At 39.4% G+C, this 18,361-nt stretch overlaps 1 protein-coding gene across 3 annotated transcripts in view; it reads right to left on the reverse strand.

Annotated features, from left to right (window-relative positions):
• whrnb (whirlin b) overlaps positions 1–18,361 on the reverse strand; it is a 125,446-nt gene that overhangs the window by 21,856 nt on the left and 85,229 nt on the right. For all 3 annotated transcript variants that reach the window (XR_005129252.1, XM_017691234.2, XM_017691235.2), the window contains exons 7-8: positions 3,467–3,661; positions 2,150–2,359 (exon numbers count right to left, since the gene is read on the reverse strand). Coding sequence is in view for 2 of the 3 variants with exons in the window: in XM_017691234.2 (XP_017546723.1) it covers positions 2,150–2,359; positions 3,467–3,661 (405 nt within the window). In the remaining variant the exon portion in view is untranslated. The remainder of the gene's footprint in view (positions 1–2,149; positions 2,360–3,466; positions 3,662–18,361) is intronic.

Genomic DNA, 18,361 nt, shown 5'->3' on the forward strand with positions numbered 1-18,361 from the left:
TAAATTGGAGCACTACAAAGCAGTTTGTTTCTCTGTAGACCAATCAGGCAAAACTTTTACATTTTCAGCCACTTTAAAGTCTCAAATATTGTAAACTTTTAATGTTGGAAGCTGAAAATAGAAGCATTAATATTTATAGGTGCTCCTTAAAAATGTGTTGAATTAACCCCTTAGCATTCCAGGCTTATTACATACTAAGGCTTATTATTCATTAACTACAGGGACTCCAATGCAAACTAATTGAGCTTTTCTTAGGTTAACTTTGGGCCCACCAGCCCAAATGAGGCCTGGTGTCAGGGGGTTATTTACTGAGGCAATGCCCCACTATTCAATTATCATGCCCCACTAAAACCCGCTACGTCTTAGACATGCTCCAATAGCGGCAGATGTCAATAAATCAAGTGAAATTAAACTAATTGTATAAAGAACTGAATTCATTGGTCCATATCAATCACGGTATTTTAGGACCTTCGATGATTTGCTGTAAATGCAGTTGGTCTGTTGATTAGGGCTTCTTTGGCCCGATCTACCATACATTTCTCACCCTGTATGTTCCTCATTCATTCATTAATGATTTCATTCATTCATTTAGTTGAGCATGAACACAGTGCTCGATCCTTCCGGCCCCTCTATGGTTTTTGGATGCCTCACTCATGAATGACATCTGGTGTCAGGCCTCAGCAAGACACCACTGTATCATATTGAAATAAATGTATGAACTGTTACTCCCCCTTCCTGTAGCTGGTGATTGCGGTAAAAATAGTAAACATGGTGCCAATAAATACACGACTAATTAATTCCCAATGGAGTAAAACTAAGAACTATAAATTAAGCCTACTTACTGCTTTATGTGGGGTCAGATTTTACAACATGTAATAATGACTAGTGTCAGCTTGGGCAATTAACCAGCTAGAGTGCATGATACAATGATCAACGCACAAAGAAAACAGATGGGGCATTAATCAGAACCACTTTATGAGATTAAAGCACTACAAGGCCAGCATGGCAATCAGGCCATGTGTAGCATAGTCCAAACAGTCCTCCCCATTGTTTCAGAAAATTTTGGGAAAGAACAAGGAGAAATGTTTGATATATCTGTGCTTGTGGAATTGTATTAAATGTATCATATACTGTGTAGGGCAACCAGGTGGTTTCTGTGTGGGTTTCCTCTGGGTGCTCTAGTTTCCTCCCACAGTTCAAAGACATGCAGTCAGGCCAGTTGGAGATGCTAAATTGTCCCTTGGTGTGATTGTGTATATCTGTGTCCTGTGATGGACTGCCTATCTGTCCAGAGTGTTTCCTGCCTTCTCAATGAGTGCTGGGATAGGCTCCAGCACCTCCTGCAATCCAATAGTTTAGATGATAAATGGATTCATGAATGTAGATAGACACCTGCTCATCCAGTGTTTCTTCTAAAATCAAGGGAATTAATCGGGAGTTTGCCCAACTTTACCACAGTAACAGCCTCTACTCTTCTAGCAAAACTTTACACTTGGAGCACTGCTGTGAGTATTTGATTCCACAACAGCATCAGTGAGGCTGAAGTTAGTGAAGTTAGTCCTGGATCACAAATGCCACTCCAAATCATCCCAAAGGTATTGGATGGCATTCTGTCACTTCAGAGAACACAGTTGCTTCATAGTTCAGTGGGCTTTATGACCCTTTAGCCAACACTTGGCATTGGGCTTGATGACACTAGGCTCATGTGCTGCTGCTCCACAGTCTCTTCCTGCCAGATTATACAAACTGTGTATGCGCAAATCATTTTCTGTATTAGCTGTAAGTGCACCTTAAAGTGACATAATTCACGCATTAAAAAGGGTGTCTAGATACTTTTGGACACACTGAAGATTCTGACACATTCCAAACACATTCTGAACAGAAGCATGAACACGACTGGCCGTTAAAAGCTTATACAGACATCATTCATATACAGGACACATCTTAATGTCCAGAGTAAACAGGACCTGTGAGGCTGAAAACTGAACCAGGTAAAAGTGCAAAAATGCCTTCATCCACACACACTGACAGACAGATAGATACTCACTTAAACACAAATACCTCAAACTAAAACCAAATGAGAATCAGACCAAGCCTTGGCAGACACATAAGACATGGATGACTGAGCAACACACACACACATACTTGCCTTAGCATAGCCTGTGGCTGGAGCGGTCAGCTGGCAGGCAGACGGGGCATGACTCTCAGGGTGAGAGATGCAGATGGAGTCGGGGTGCAGCAGGCCCAGGCCTCCGTGTCTCGCCCTCCACGCCTCCATCTCACGGTGCAGCACCTGCCCATCAAAACGCTCCAGATCCTGCGTAGCGACAAGTGTGCGCACCTCCGCCAGCAGAGTGAGCTGGAGAATCCGCAGATAAACACAGGTTATACACATAGCAATCAGTCAGATACTCCTCTTCAAGTTAAAAACACTCTGATAGCAGGCTTTCTTAATAAAACATTCTTAGCCTGTTTTAGTCTTAACTGTTTTAACCAGATCCACATTCACATAAAGTGAACACTGAAAACGTTGTTTTCCCAATTAAGTAATTAAGCCCAAATATAGCACATGGCTGTCTCTGGCAATATTGAAATGTCTAAACAGCCTTTGTTTCCTTTAGTTCAGGGGTCGGCAACCCAAATGTTAAGAAGAGCCATTTTGTCCTTTCAGCAAAAATCAAACCACTTTGAGAGCCACAGCTTTTTTATTTCCATTTTACCATCTTGGCTGTAAATGTCACAGTATGTGCTAATGTACTAGTACAGGCTAACAAATTTAATGAATTAAATGAAAACGCAGACTTACTTTGCTCTGTTTTAAGCTTTGGCTCAGCTATAGCTGCTTTTCTCACATCTCCAGCAGAACACAAGAAGTAGAATAGCTACTTGTAGAATGTCTCTCACAATGCTCACAATGTTCAATTTTTATGAGGCTGAAGTGTTTTGAAATGTAAATATGTCCATTCATCTGCAAATTATCCATGTTCTTCTTAAATCTTTCTCTTTGCCGTTTTGTTAGCTAATAGCTAGGTGAGATCGCTCTCTGCGTTGCTATGTGACCAGCAGTCTGTGCGCCAACCTTCAAGGTTAAAGGGTGAATTAGCAGTTATTCATTAACTCCAGCATTTAAGAACATTTATTGTTACAATTGTGTTAGAATGATAAGCAGAGCTTTATTTTACTGCAAATCATTTTATGTTTACCTACAAATCGCAACAGAGCAGTAAAAGAGCCGCGTAGTGCTTTAGGGGGTTGGAGTCCCAGAAATGCACTCTGTTATGCATTCATGGATGTTTTTCTGAGGAGCTACCCGCTGTAATTTGTCAGAGCAGCTAAGGTAAGAGTCAAATGTACAACATTAGGGAAACCAAAAAAGTGCTGTTAAGAGTGTTTTAGCTACATTTCAAAACATTAAATTTGTAAATCACAACAGATCACAGCATGCCCCTCCTCTATCAGGGCTGACCTTGGCGTGTGTATTGAATAGCTCAAACAAGGCCATGGCAAGAGGCTCCACTCCGATATGACCATGCTGGTACTCCTGTATGTAGTAGCTCATGGTCTGTCTTTCAGCCTCGGTTAGCAGCAGATACGCCTGTTCCTCCAGAGAGCTCCGCGCTCCCACCAGCGCTGGGGCCACCACACCCTTACAACACCCCGGCTGCAGAGGAGAAAGATTCAGAACATACTGATGAGCTAAATGTATACTGCCATTAAGTAAATTACAGAAAAATGTAACAAAGGCATGATGTAATACTTGATTAGGTGTATGTTTGACCATTTATGAATCTAGACAAGAGTAGGCTAAAGTCTTTTTACCAGCTAAAGTCTGAAAAAATCTTTTGGGGTAGTGTTAGCCAGTGTTGCAAAGTCAAGTCAAGTCAAATCAAGTCAAGTCAAAGTTTATGCGTATAGTTGTCATAAAGCAGCTTCACAGAAAAATCTGGGTCCAAGACCCCATGAGCGTCGTCAATGGTGACAGTGGCAAGGAAAAACTCTCTAAGCAGTGGACCCTCGATCAAGGCAGAGGACGTAACAGCATCAGACCACACAGCATGGGCAGTTGTTCAGCTCATAGTGCCATGATGCCAGCATAGAGGGGCATGGCTTGAAACAATAAGCCTAATGTTAGTTAATGTGCTAATGCTGTTTAGGCCACAGTTTTGTTGGCTAATGTTTAAGCTAATGATTGTAACTAGCTAACTAATTACGTTACATTTACAAGAGAAAAGAAAATATACAACATACTTTTTTTCATTTAAACCCTCAAAGACTAGTGGTCACTTGCATTAAACATCCAAAACCATAATAATATTAATAAGTTACATTCATATAGCATTTTTCACTGTCCTAAGGTCGCTTTACATAAAAGAACACATACAGAAAACGAAGCTAAGACTAAGCAGAAGGAAGGAAGAGAAATAATCATGAAGGAGAAGTCTTTATTCAGATGTGAAGGTAGAAAAAGAAGAGCAGTCACAGAGAGATTGAGGAAGAGAGTTCCAGAGTTTGGGAGCCATGGCACTGAAGGACCTACCTCCCAATGTGGAAAGTGTGGTGTGTGGAACAAAGAGGGAGTTACAGTAATCAATACGCAAGGCATGGATCAAAGTATGTGCATCATTATCAGTCAGGAACGGGTGAAGATGAGCCATGTACCGTAAGTGAATTATGCAGAAGAATGCAGTCTTTGTGAGGGGCTTGATATATAGATCAAAATAAGTGATGGGTAGAGTACTACACCAAGATTTCTGACAACACATGCAGGCTTAACAAGCACACCATCAATACTAACAGAAAAGTGTATGATTTTGATGGTAAAGGTTAGGGCCAAATGGTAACACTTTTTAAAAAACTTTTAGTTTTTTTCAGTGTTTAGCATGAGAATGTTGTCATGCATCCAGTCCCTTCAATCAGTTAAATCAGTTAGTGTATTGGGAAGGGGATCTATGGGGGAGTACACAAAAGTATTCACTCACCCATCCAAATCATTGAATTCAGGTGTTCCAATCACTTTCATGGCAATAGGTCTGTAAAACCAAGCTCCTAGACATACAGACTGCTTCTATAAACATTTATGAAAGAATGGGTCGATCTCAGGAGCTCAGTCAAATCCAGCATGGTATCGTGATAGGATACCACCCGAGCAACAAGTCCAATTTCCTCGCTACTAAATATTCCAGAGTCAACTGTCAGTGGTATTATAACAAAGTGGAAGTGATTGGGAATGACAGCAGCTCAGCCACAAAGTGGTAGGCCACGTAAAATGACAGAGCGGGGTCAGCGGATGCTGAGGCACATAGTGCACAGAGATCAGCAACTTTCTTCAGAGTCAATCGCTACAGATCTCCAAACTTCATGTGGCCTTCAGATTAGCTCAAAAACAGGGTAGTGAGCTTCATGGAATGGGTTTCCATGGCCGAGCAGCTGCATCCAAGCCTTGCATCACCAAGTGCAATGCAAAGCGATGAATGCAGTGGTGTAAAGCACCACCACTGGACTCTAGAGCAGTGGAGATGTGTTCTCTGGAGTGAGCAATTCTCTGTCTGGAAATCCGATAGATGAGTCTGGGTTTGGCAGTTGCAAATAGAACGGTACTTGTCTGACTGCATTGTGCCAGGTTTAAAGTTTGGTGGAGGAGGGATTATGGTGTGGAGTTGCTTTACTCTGCCCCATAGTTCCAGTGAAAGGAACTCTTAATGCTTCAGCAGACCAAGAGATTTTAGACAATTTCGTGCTCCAAACTTTGTGGAAACAGTTTGGGGATGAGCCCTTCCTGTTCCAACATAACTGCACACCAGTTCACAAAGCAAGGTCCATAAAGACATGGATGAGCAAGTTTGGTGTGGAAGAACTTGACTGGCCTGCACAGAGTCCTGACCTCAACCCGATAGAACACCTTTGGGATGAATTAGAGCGGAGACTGCGAGCCAGGCCTTCTCGTCCAACATCAGTGTCTGACCTCACAAATGCGCTTCAAGAAGAATGGTCAAAAATTCCCATAAACACACTCCTAACCCTTGTGTAAAGCCTTCCCAGAAGATTTGAAGCTGTTATAGCTGTAAAGGGTGGGTCAACATCATATTAAACCCTATGTCACTCAAGTTCATATGTGTGTGAAGGCACACGAGCAAATACTTTTGGCAATACAGCGTATGTACTGATATATAACTGAATATCATCAACATAGGAGTTGTGTAACAGGAGAAATAGAGGACTTGTGTGCACCTAGTGTGATTAAATGTTGTCTGTAAGATAAGACCTGAACCACTGTAAGGCTGTGATAGCAATAGAGAGAAGACAAGAAATAAGAACATCATAATTAACAGTGTCAAATGCTCCATGCAAGTCAAATAGAAGGAGAATATTGAGAGAACCACTATCAGCAGACTGGAGAAGATTATTAACCACATACAGAAGAGCTGTCTCAGTGCTGTGGTGTATACAGAAACGAGAATGAAATGGCTCATAGAGTGCAATATCCTCGAGAAAGGCCTGTGAATTGTCAATTGACTTAAATCGTTTTTCAAATTAGTCTGCCAATTAGTCACCACACCACTAGATCGTCAAAAGTAGAATATACGACCAGTACTAACACTGAACTTTGTAGCTGTAGAAAAATAACCCTGCCAATTTCTTTGAAGCTGAAAGCTAGACTCCTAAAAAGAACAGAAGCTGTAAGGGTGGACACACTACATGTTAAACAAAATATGCTTTCTTCCTTTTTCCTGATGCTGAAAAATTAATAACTTGTACTTAGAGGTCATTTTGACTGGGAATAAAATATATTTCTTTTGCACAGCCCTTTCTAACCATCATCTACTGCTACAGTGCTGAAAATCATCATTAATATAGTGGTAAATCTAATCAAGTAGCTGCACAGTGCAAAAAACGTATTTACTCAGCTCAGCATGCAGGGTAAGCAGTGTGTGGGCTTCAGTGGAGCATTGGAAACAGATAAAGCATGGCATACAGCAGGTGCAGGGCTGAAGTTCTGAGACCCCTCCGCTCAGCCATGGCTAATATTAAGTAGTACAACAGGCCCCAGGGTATGGAAGGGCTTAACAAATAACAAAGGCTCTGTGAACCTCTCTCTCTTTCTCTCTCTGTCTCACACTCACTCACTCATTCACTCATCCACCCACATTCACTCTCACTTCCTCTCTCTCTCACTCTGCATGTGCCCCAAACCCACTCTCCCCTCTCTCCTCTCCAAAAAAACATGCCACTCTTACTTTCTCCTCTTTGACATTCTCCTTAATCAGGAATACATTGGAATCCGCCGCAGGCAGTAGGACAGGAAGAGCTCTTTTCTTTCTCCTTCCCTCACTCCACATCTCTCTCAGAGTCACTGTTATTATTAAAAGCAACAGAGAGGCAATTTAACCTAGTTTTAGTAATAAAGAAGAGAAAGAACACAGCGCTGCAAACTGTCATACATCAAGCTACACCTAAACATCTACGGCTCCCCAAGCATCAAACTGCACTCACTGCGGCCGAAAAATTACAAGTTTCTTTCATAAAGTCACTCACAGAGTTCTTCAAATGATACAATCACAGAGTTTCTATGCAGCAGTATACTCCAGACTCCATTCACCACCGCAAAAATAGCTCATACTATTCTGTTTTAAAGTAAAAAGCCATTTAATATGTAAGAGTGGTAATTTCATTCTTCTAAACAGCACAGGCACAACTCTGGTATCTGTATCTAAGGAATCAGAGACTTGTACCCATGTCCATTGGACCATTGTAGTCCCACCAAATCACTGCTGCAACGTCGCAAGCATGCCAAAATTTAGATATAAAGTATTAAGCATATTTTCTTTGTTTCATGCATACATGCAAAAAACAAGTTGTGAAATCCAATTAAAGACAAAAATAGTACAAAGACAATGCATTTTATGTTCTACCTTTTATTGGCTTCAATGTTTAATATACATAGATATACACCCATTTTGATATTGATGTAACATATTCCAAAAAAGTTGGCATGGGACAGTTTACAGCAATACAAGGAACAACATAAGACACCACAATGCTATCATGCTTGGATTTAAGAGCATCCAGGAAAGGCCTAGTCCTTTATAAGCAAAGATGTGTCAACACTCACCACTCGCCATGATTAATCCAACAGTTTAAGAAAAATGAGCCTCATTCACGAATCATTCTAAAGAAAAGAATCTTAAAAAATGCAGGACAGTATTGGTGAATGAGGTCCATTGTTCCTCAAAGAGTGACTGCATAGTTTTTTATACTCTACAGTACATAATACCATCAAAAGATTTAGGGAATTTAAGAAATATCTGTGCGTAAAGAGCAAGGCCGAAAACCACAACTAAATGTCTGTGATCTTTAACCCCTCAGATGGCACTACTTCAAAAACGGGTATTCTTCTGTGATGGCCATCACCAAGTGAGCTCAAGAATACTCTGACAGGTGTCCTCTGGCCCACAGATTTGTTGATTTTTTTTGTACGGCCCTTTTAGTGTTTAAGTTTGACACCCCAGCTTTAGATAGAACGAAAGCACAAACTGAAAAACTCCACTGAAAATCTGCGCTGTGGACCTAATATGTAGAGCTGTAGCCAGCAAAGGTATTAGGTACCTGCTACACTGGCTGCTGACCTCAGGTACATTCCAGTATTTTTTAACCTAATCTCTCCCTGTATAATCTATAGTGTAAACATTTCAATGTGTTTAACTGCACTTTCTGTCAATTCAGACATTTACACAATTACAACCATCCATCCATTTCCTAAGCCGCTTCTCCGTCAGGGTCGCGGGGGGGTGCTGGAGCCTATCCCAGCAGTCTGTGGGCGGAAGGCAGGATACACCCTGGACAGGTCGCCAGTCCATCGCAGGGCAGACAGACAGTCACTCACACACTTACACCTAGGGGGAATTTATCATATCCAATCGACCTGACTGCATGTCTTTGGACTGTGGGAGGAAACCGGAGAACCCGGAGGAAACCCACGCAGACACGGGGAGAACATGCAAACTCCACACAGAGAGGACCCCAGTCGCTCGGCTGGGGAATCGAACCCAGGCCCTCCTTGCTGTGAGGCGACAGCGCTACCCACCACGCCACCGTGCCGCACAATTACAACCATTACACTCTAAAAATACAGGATGAGAAGGCCTTACTGAAGTTGTTACAAAGCTTTATTCGATTTTTAAAAACTGAAGTTGCAAAGTACAAAAGCAAACATTGAATCAGACAGGAGTTTATGAAAACTCCACCTACACCAACACACGTAACATATTATCACAATTTTTTTCACTATTATCTCTGAAAGAACACTTTACACATTCAGTATTTCCAAAAATCTCTTACCTTCAGTTTTTTCTATAAAACATTTTTTGCATAAAAATAAACTGGATTCAGCAACTGCCCAATAGTTTCTATTATAAGTCAGTTTAAGTCAAAGAGTTATGTGTCCATTTCTAAGTAACCCTGATATGGCTTCAATTAGCTAAAAAACACAGCAGAATTCCTTTAAGAAATGTGAGGAATTCCTCTTCAGTCCAGCCTTAGATCCAGACAGCACTGTGGAACAGGTCAGTTGAAATCAGAGCTAAACTCTGGTCGATCGCTCAACCAACATAAAGGTCAGGATTTTTTTTCTCAGACAGCAGATGTGCAGTAGCTGCAGGCCTACCAGAGCTGTTCTCTTGTAGTATAAAACGTGAACTTAATGCATCTATGACAAAATGTCAAAGGCATTTGATACCTTACCCACCAGAATGCAGGATATAAACCACAACCCAGCACCTACAGGCCAGTGCTGTGGCTAATAAAAGCAGCGTCTACCTGCTCTAATGTAAAGTTCGTTGCGAATGATGCTGCACAGTTACAAAAACTTAAGGAGGGAAATCTGTTATATTTAAACAGTGCTCAAGGTTAAAGCATGGAGACAGAGCTGGACAGAAGGAGAGAGAGAGAGAGAGAGAGAGAGAGAGAGAGAGAGAAAGAGAGGGAGGGAGAGTGAAAGAAAAGAAAAGAAGAGCGGTTTTGCCAGAGCAGCAGGGCATTTGACACACTGGATTGGAAAATCAATACTTCATAAGCATTTGCACACTGGATCTGTCCTTGATGGGCTCAATGCCAGGTTACAGTTTGGGTTTTGCTGTGGCCACACCAGAAAAAAAGCTAATGCAGCACTTTAGCGCTACCTAAGATCCTTTTCTCCTTCCAGTCCCACTAGTGGGCTACAAGTAGTGAGTAGTGTTATCTTTTTAATTCATGCTTAAAAAAATGCTTAATATAGTGAAATAGGAGATTAGCTGGGAGATTAACGAGGTCAATAAAACTGTACTGCTAATATTACCAAAACAGTGATGAAGGACTTCATATAAGTTATTATTCGAACACTGAAATCCAGTCTGTAAAACAGAAAAATTACCCAAAATTCACTATTCTGACTAGAGACCATGCATTTTACTGTAAAAGTGGAGGTCTATTTATGCTGAAAAGTGCTGTGGAATAAACTGCCTTATAAAATGACATTAATTTGACTTCATTTTTACATAGTAAACCTGAACTTCTATGTTAAACTGAGTGTATTTATTTACAATATTTTAAATTAGACATTAAATTAGAAAATAGGTCATATTTCAATTTTCTAGTTAAATGTTTGCATTTGAACCTGACTTCAGTTTATTTCAGTTAAAGTGATGTGCCAAAGCCAGAGACAACCTTTCATTCCTTTAATTTCCAGTTAAAACAGCAATTTATTAAAAGTGATTCATTTTTCAGCATCAGGAAAAAAGCACAGAAGCCTCAACAGCTAAATATAATAGACATTTTTCAGTATTTAGTATGTCTAGCATTTTCCTTTCTATTGATTCCAGGGGACTTGCTTTCAGTTTTTGAAAGAAATCTGCAGGAATATTTTTTCCACACTTCCAAAGTTCAGTCTTAGAAGTTGGCAACATTTTCCACTTCTCACAATCCAAGTAAATCACATCTTACTAAATTTGAGGTCTGGTGGTCAGTTCATTGCTCTGAGGACACAAGTAGTCTCTTTTTTTTCTGTTTTCTGAGGGAGGACAGATTTGATGGTCTACCAGCTCTTGCATGGTTGTCTTTAGTCCTATTTTCTCTGTATCTTTTGATACTTTTTTGAATTCCAATTTTAGGCAAATCTACTCCACTACAAAATACTAATTCATTTAACTTCTAAAAGTCAGTAAAAAACAACTTTTACCCTTGTGTGGTGTTCAGGTCTGTGGGACCCATTTCAATGTCTACCAAAAGAAAAAATATTTTTATACTATTTTATTTTATTTATTTTATTTAAAATATTTTAGATTTTTTTAGAAAAAAATGAATGTTTAAAAATTTTTAAAAATATTATTACAACCTCGGATTTCTTGGCCTTTGCTCACTTTGCTCACAGAACATATAAAATAACACATTTTCAGTGACTTCAGTGACACTGTTCACCCCCTACACATGTACACTCACTGGCCACTTTATTAGGTGCTGCTAGTAAAAGGCTGGACCCCCTTTTGCCTCCAGAACTGCCTTAATTCTTCATGACACACTTTCACCAAGGTGTTGGAAACATTCCTCAGAGATTTTGGTTGGTTATTTGAGTTCCTGTTGCCTTTCTATCATCTGGAACCAGTCTGCCCATTCTCCTCTGACCTCTCACATCAACAAGGCATTTTCATCCACACAACTGACTGCTCACTGGATATTTCCTCTTTTTTGGACCGTTCTCTGTAAACCCTAGAGATGGTTGTGTGTGAAAATCCCAGCAGATCAGCAGTTTCTGAAATACTCAGACCAGCCCGTCTGGCACCAACAACCACGCTACGTTCAAAGTCACTTAAATCCCCTTTCTTCCCCCATTCTGATGCTCGGGCTGCACTTCAGCAAGTTGTCTTTACCACCTCTACATGCCTAAATGCATTGAGTCGCGGCCATGTGACTGGCTGATTAGCTATTTGTGTTAACAAGCAACTGAACAGGTGTACCTAATAAAGTGGCCGGTGAGTGTATATTACACATGCGGTGTTGGGGTGAACACATGGGGAATAAAAGTGTGGAGGTGCTGTGTCGCTCCACTCTGTTCTCCTCCTACATGGCCTGCTGTTAGAGTGCGTATGTGTGTGAGAATGGACAACATGGTCAGGCTGCTGACTGGCTACAGCTGCTAAAGGAAAACCCTACGCTGGCCACTTGTGATAATTTAAACATCTAATATTTTTACATAAATTGTCATGGCTGAATTGATTTAAAAAACAATTATGTGGTGGGTCCTCCAGACCACTGAGTAACAAACACAAACACCAAACAAGGGTTAAAATTTCAAGTCCATTGAATATCAAGTAGCCATCACGTGTGTTACGTTCAGTTACGTAAAGTAACATTAAAATTTGAAAGCAGCGAGGTTCCTCACTTTTTCAACGTCAAATTGTTTTTTACAGTGTACATAAAACACTTATTAGAAAAGCAGCCCAACCTGAGCCGATATTGTACCTGTACAATGTGCATTTTGTTGATGGAAAATCCTCACATTAAATCTTTAAAAAATTAATTGCACAAGTTATTTCAAAAAAAGTCTTGGAGAAGATGTCCCAAAACAATCCTATGATGAACTGAGTTAAGCCCTGGATTTGTACATGCCCAGCCAACACCCCTGCTTCTTCCTAATGCAAGTGGATTATGTTATATCTCATCTCCTCAGGGACATCTCTTGACAAATAAATCGCTCGTACTTTGTTTTAAATCAAAATGAAGCATGGTCTCTCACGTTTGCATAGTGCTAAATATGCTCAAACCTCCTTTCAAAAATCTGTTTTCAGTTTAACTTAATTGCAGCTAAACCAGCTAGAAGAGATAGTGTTTTTGAAGACAGTTGCCTTTGCTTTAACCCAGAAAGCCTAATCAGATGCGCCCAGTTGTTAGTGAGTGCATCACTGATCGATAGTCATGATCACTGGGGCAGTCCCATCATGGGGCACTGTGCCAGCCTTAATCAATAACCAGGCATAGAGGTGACACTACTGCAGTAATCACTCTCTCTCTCTCTCTCTCTCTCTCTCTCTCTCTCTCTCTCTCTCTCTCTCTCTCTCTCTCTCTCTCTCTCTCCCTCTCCCTCTCTCTCATCTCACACAAACACACACACACACACACATACACACACAGCCATATAGCATCATCACACCCATGGAACACACAGTACTGCACAATTGTATGTAAAACACCATATAACTGTAAAATTAATACAAGTAAAAGTCAAGTACACCTCATACTATAAGTCCACCTCATTGTATCTACACTACTTCTCCATTGTTCAGCTCCACTTACCATAGAGGTGCACCTTGTGGTTCTACAATTACAGACTAAGATCCACCTGTTTCTCTGTATACTTTGTAAGCTCCAACTTAACCCTGTTCTTCAGTGGTCAGGACCCTCACAGGACCACCTCAGAGCAGGTACTATTTGGGTGGCGGATCACTCTCAGCACTGCAGTGACACTGACATGGTGGTGGAGTGTTAGTATAGCTCATCTGCTGCTGCACAGTTTGTGTTGGTCATCCTCTAGTCTTTCATCAGTGGTTTTTGGATACTGTGCGCAGGACACAGTTGGATATTTTTGGTTGGTGGACTGTTCTCAGTCCAGCAGTGACAGTGAGGTGCCTTAAGGCACATGCCTTAATAAAGTGACCGGTCAGTGTAGATGCATGTTTTTGAAAAAAAGTCACATGGATTTGGTTCCTCTTCTCTGCGATGCAGCCCATGTTTGCATGGATTTGTTTAAAAAAAAAAAAAACACTATCAGCACACCTGATTATTTATTGACATGAAACGTAATGGAGTATTGATTAACCTGGCCAGGTATTGGATGGTAATTAAATGGAGAATTGCTTTTGCGATAAAGTCTGTAAAAAGTGCTATGTAAATGTAATTGAATGGAACAGAATTGGACTACATAAATTGTGCTGCCTTGGAGTTGGGAAGTGGTTAAAGGGGAATTTGATTGATTTCTTTTGCATTTCTTTCCTGCATAACAAAATTTTAAGATGTAAACATTAAAAGCAAAGTCATTCAAAGGGACTTGATATTTTCTGGAGAAGCCAGTCAAAATTGCTCACGGTGGTGATGATAGGAAGAGTTTAATGCCTCTAAATGAAACCTCTCAGAAATGTATTACACAATATGGGCACTGATTCGCTGCCTGATGCCTGAATCATTACGATGCTTATTAGAAGTCTTTTGCCTAAAATCTATTTCTTATTTCTGTCTTTTTATCCATTCATATTAAAGAGGTATATGCAGGTAGTTATAAGGCAAAATAGTCCAAAGAAAACATATTTCAGATTCATCAGTATTTTATCATCATTAACATTACACATAAAACTCAAAAGACATGTAGGTTCACCGATTTTCTCAGATAGTAAATTAAAAGGCTATTTTGCATTGAAAACATCACCACTGTAAAAAACAAAAACAAAAGAAATCTGAGTTAATAAGCTTTTCTACAATTAACCATTTCATATCAAACCACTCAGAATGACTGAAATGCGCAGAAATTCTGAAAATTTGGTGAAGTTTCCCTTTAAGTTAACACACTGACAGACTCATATCACCATATCTTCTGTTAATCTTTCCTCTGTTTGTTTTAATGTGTTTTTTTTCAAGCAAAATAAAATCTATGACCTTATATATATATAAAATATTAAAAATATTCTCAAATTACAGAAATGTGCACACTCATCCACTCTGGCTTAAGGCTTGGTGGAGGTGCAGACTGAGCATAGCTGTGCCTATTCTCAGGGAGAATTTAAGGCAGCTTGTTGCATCAAGTCCGCAGGGTTAGCGAGGGATAGCGTCAGTGCCTTTGACCTTGGCCAAATTAACACAGAGTCAGACATGAGTCCACCTCCATGGTCACACTAACAACAGCAGTGGGCTCACAGCCATATCTCTGCTGTCACAACAGGATTAAACTGTTTCTATATGCTCACAGGGAATAGCCATGCATGCTGAAACAGAAAGAGGGTAAATACGTTTATTTGTGCAGTAGACACAGTTCCTTTTTTCTTGCCTTTAGCACATCTGGATTCCTTCCATCTAATTACTAAGTGTTTAACATGAATTGGAACTCTGATAATTGCATGCACTAGAAACCTTAGACTAATTAGTCTATTAACTATTAGTGTGCATATACAGTCATGTGAAAAAATAGGACACCCCATTAAATAGTCAGCTCTTTATTAAGAAATGTTTACATATCAATGTCCAATCTTGTTTTTGTTTATTTCTGGAAAAGAAAGTGATTTAATTACAATTAAAAAACAAAAATTAACATTGTTTTACTCATGACACAAAAAATATGAACAAAAATGTGTATTATAATGGAGGAAAAAGTTAGGACACCCTACCCTCTAATAACTAGTGTTGCCCCCTTTGGCTGAAATAACTTCAGTGAGATGCTTCTTGTAGCCATCTACCGATCTCTGACATCGATCTGAAGAAAGTTTGCCCCGCTCCTCAACACAGAATTCTTTCAGCTGTGAGATGTTTGAGGGGTTTCTTGCATGTACAGCCCGTTTCAAGTCACTCCACAGCATCTCAATGGGATTAAGATCTGGACTTTGACTGGACTATGAGAATTCATGGTGGATTCTATGATGCTAAGCTGGCCAGGTCCTGCTGCAGCAAAGCATCTCCAAACCATGACACTTCCACCTCCAGGCTTCACAGTTGGTATGAGGTTCTTTTTTGGAATGCTGTATTTGGTTTATGCCAAACAGGTCTTCTGTTCTGGTGACCAAATAACTCAATTTTAGACTCATCTGTCCAAAGAACATTCCAGAAGTCATGGAGCTTGTCTGCATTCTCTCTGGCAAACTTCATCTTGGCCTTAATGTTTTTCTTAGAGAGCAAAGGCCTCCTCCTTGTACACCTCCCATGAAAATTAAGCTTGTGTAGTCTCTTTCTGATAGTTCAGTCATGCACTTTCACACTGACAGCAGCAAGAGCCTGCTGTAGGTCCTGTGATGAAATTTTAGGATTTTTCATGACATCTTTTGTCATGTCATTTCGGGGTGAACTTGCTTGGATGACCGGACCTGGGCATGGTCGCAGTTATTTTGAATGTCCTCCACTTGCAAACAATTTTCCGGATGGTGGAATGGCTGATGTCAAATTCTTTTGAGATCTTTTTAAATCCCTTACCAGACTCATAAGCAGCTACAATCTTCTTTCTGAGGGCCTCAGACAACTCTTTGGATCTCACCATGGTGCTCACTCTCACTTCAACAGTCAGGGACACACCAAACTAATTTTCTGAGGTTTAAATAGAGCAAGCTTCATTCAAAATGCTGGGTAACGATGTTCTGATCATGTGCACCTGATGTGATACACCTGTGTGTGATCTTAACTATTTTAAGTGGGACAATATGTAGGGGTGTACTAATTTATGCCTCACCAGAAATTGCATTCTTTATGACATTTTACAGAAAATTGTAAAAAGGCCTTTCTTAATTTTTAATTGTTTAGTCATATTACTTGGATCCCGCAGTAGTGTTAAAATTGATATTAAATATCCACATTTCCAAATATGTTAAAAAATATACAGGATTTCATAGGGTGTCATAATTTTTTCACATGACTGTAAATATGGCCCATGAAAACAATCAGAGTAATACACCTGTATTTGTCAACAAAAGCATTGTTTTCATTTTTAACACGTCTGAAATCAAAACAAAAACATATATACTAAATTTAAACTGACTGTAAATGTAATTCATCTCAAAATTATATAATTACTTATGCAAAAAAGCCATTAAATTTAACACTAAATCCAAGATGGTCATTTTGACCATTTTGAAGTCTAAAAGTAATTAATGTTTAAGCCCTACACTGGCCAGCTGGTTTTCCCTGTCTATTCCAAGAAGCAGAAGAACTCACAAAAAAACTGTAAAAAATGCTTGTCAGGTCAACCTAACAACATTACTTTACATAAATTAACCAATTTTATATAACCTAAATGATTAAATAATTGTTCATTTAAAGTAATTAATGCAATTTATGAGCTGAATAAAACTAGTTCAATTGCTTGTTACTCCATGACGTCTTTTTGGAAGGTTTTTTTTTTTTTTGGTTGATCTGACAATTTTTTTCAGTATCGCTGTCAAAAATGATACAGGATAGAATATAACAGCAGCAATGCTATGGAAAAGACAAGAACATACAGGTCATGGCACACACACTCATTAAATTCATTTTTAAAGCTTTGGTTGCCTGCTAGCATATCACTGTCAGAAAAAAACTTCATCTGAAACGATCTCGTCCAAAATCTCCAAAACGGCAACTTTACAGGAGGAGGAAAAAAATGACTTTACTTGTAATGTAAGTCAAAGGAACCAGACTTATTTCCAAGTCATTTTGGGTCATTTCTTTTAGTCCAATCATCACAAAATGTACATACAATCTGAAGGACAAATGTCAAAAAGTGAAACGTCAAAAAATGGAGATACGAGATTTTCTTCCGACAATGGCAATATGGTGGATGGAGAGCGGTAGCCACACTTTAAAAATGGTTTGTCAGATTAAAATTAAATTTTATGTGGTAACAAACAATTGAACCAATTTTATTCAACTCAAAAAATTACGTTGGTAGAAAAAATGATTCATGATATGATATTCAAAGTATTTATTTAGGTTACTTGTTACCACATGCAGTATTTTTTTATCTGAGGAGACATTTTTGAAGTGCAGACAACAATAAGACACAAACACTCAAGCAGCGACTAGAAAAGAATGAGACCTTGAAGGCGCTTGAGCCCCATCGGAGGCAGGCATGAAACTTTCATTTTTTTTACTGCAATAAAACAGCACTGCATGTACCCCTGTGCCTCAGCCCACGCAATGAGCCGTTTGCAACAGAATCTGTTATGAATGACTCATAATAACCAATTCAATTCAACTAAGATATTTCAGTATTGTGTATTTGCTAGTTTCATAAACACAGATTATTTCAAGCACTTGATATGAACATTTCATCACAGTAAGATTTTCACTGCATGGCATAAAAAGCCCTCCTTCTACAGAAGCATTGCTTTTATGTTTTACTGCATTCATGTTCACATTTGAAAATAATTCACATGAAATACAATGTTTGTTTTGTTTTTTTTTCTCAAGAAAGCACGCGAGTTACTTATGAATTAGCAAATAATTTGCAAAATGATACATTTCCTCATCAAGACATTTCTTAGGACTCATCCAGGGGCGCTTCAACCTGCTCGAGAGCCCTGATGGTCTAGATAAAATATATAATATATATATATATATATATATATATATATATATATATATATATATCCAGTAAAACTCAAAACAA

The sequence above is a fragment of the Pygocentrus nattereri genome, chromosome 20 (genome assembly GCF_015220715.1).
Source record: "Pygocentrus nattereri isolate fPygNat1 chromosome 20, fPygNat1.pri, whole genome shotgun sequence".
In the NCBI taxonomy this organism is placed as follows: domain Eukaryota; kingdom Metazoa; phylum Chordata; class Actinopteri; order Characiformes; family Serrasalmidae; genus Pygocentrus; species Pygocentrus nattereri.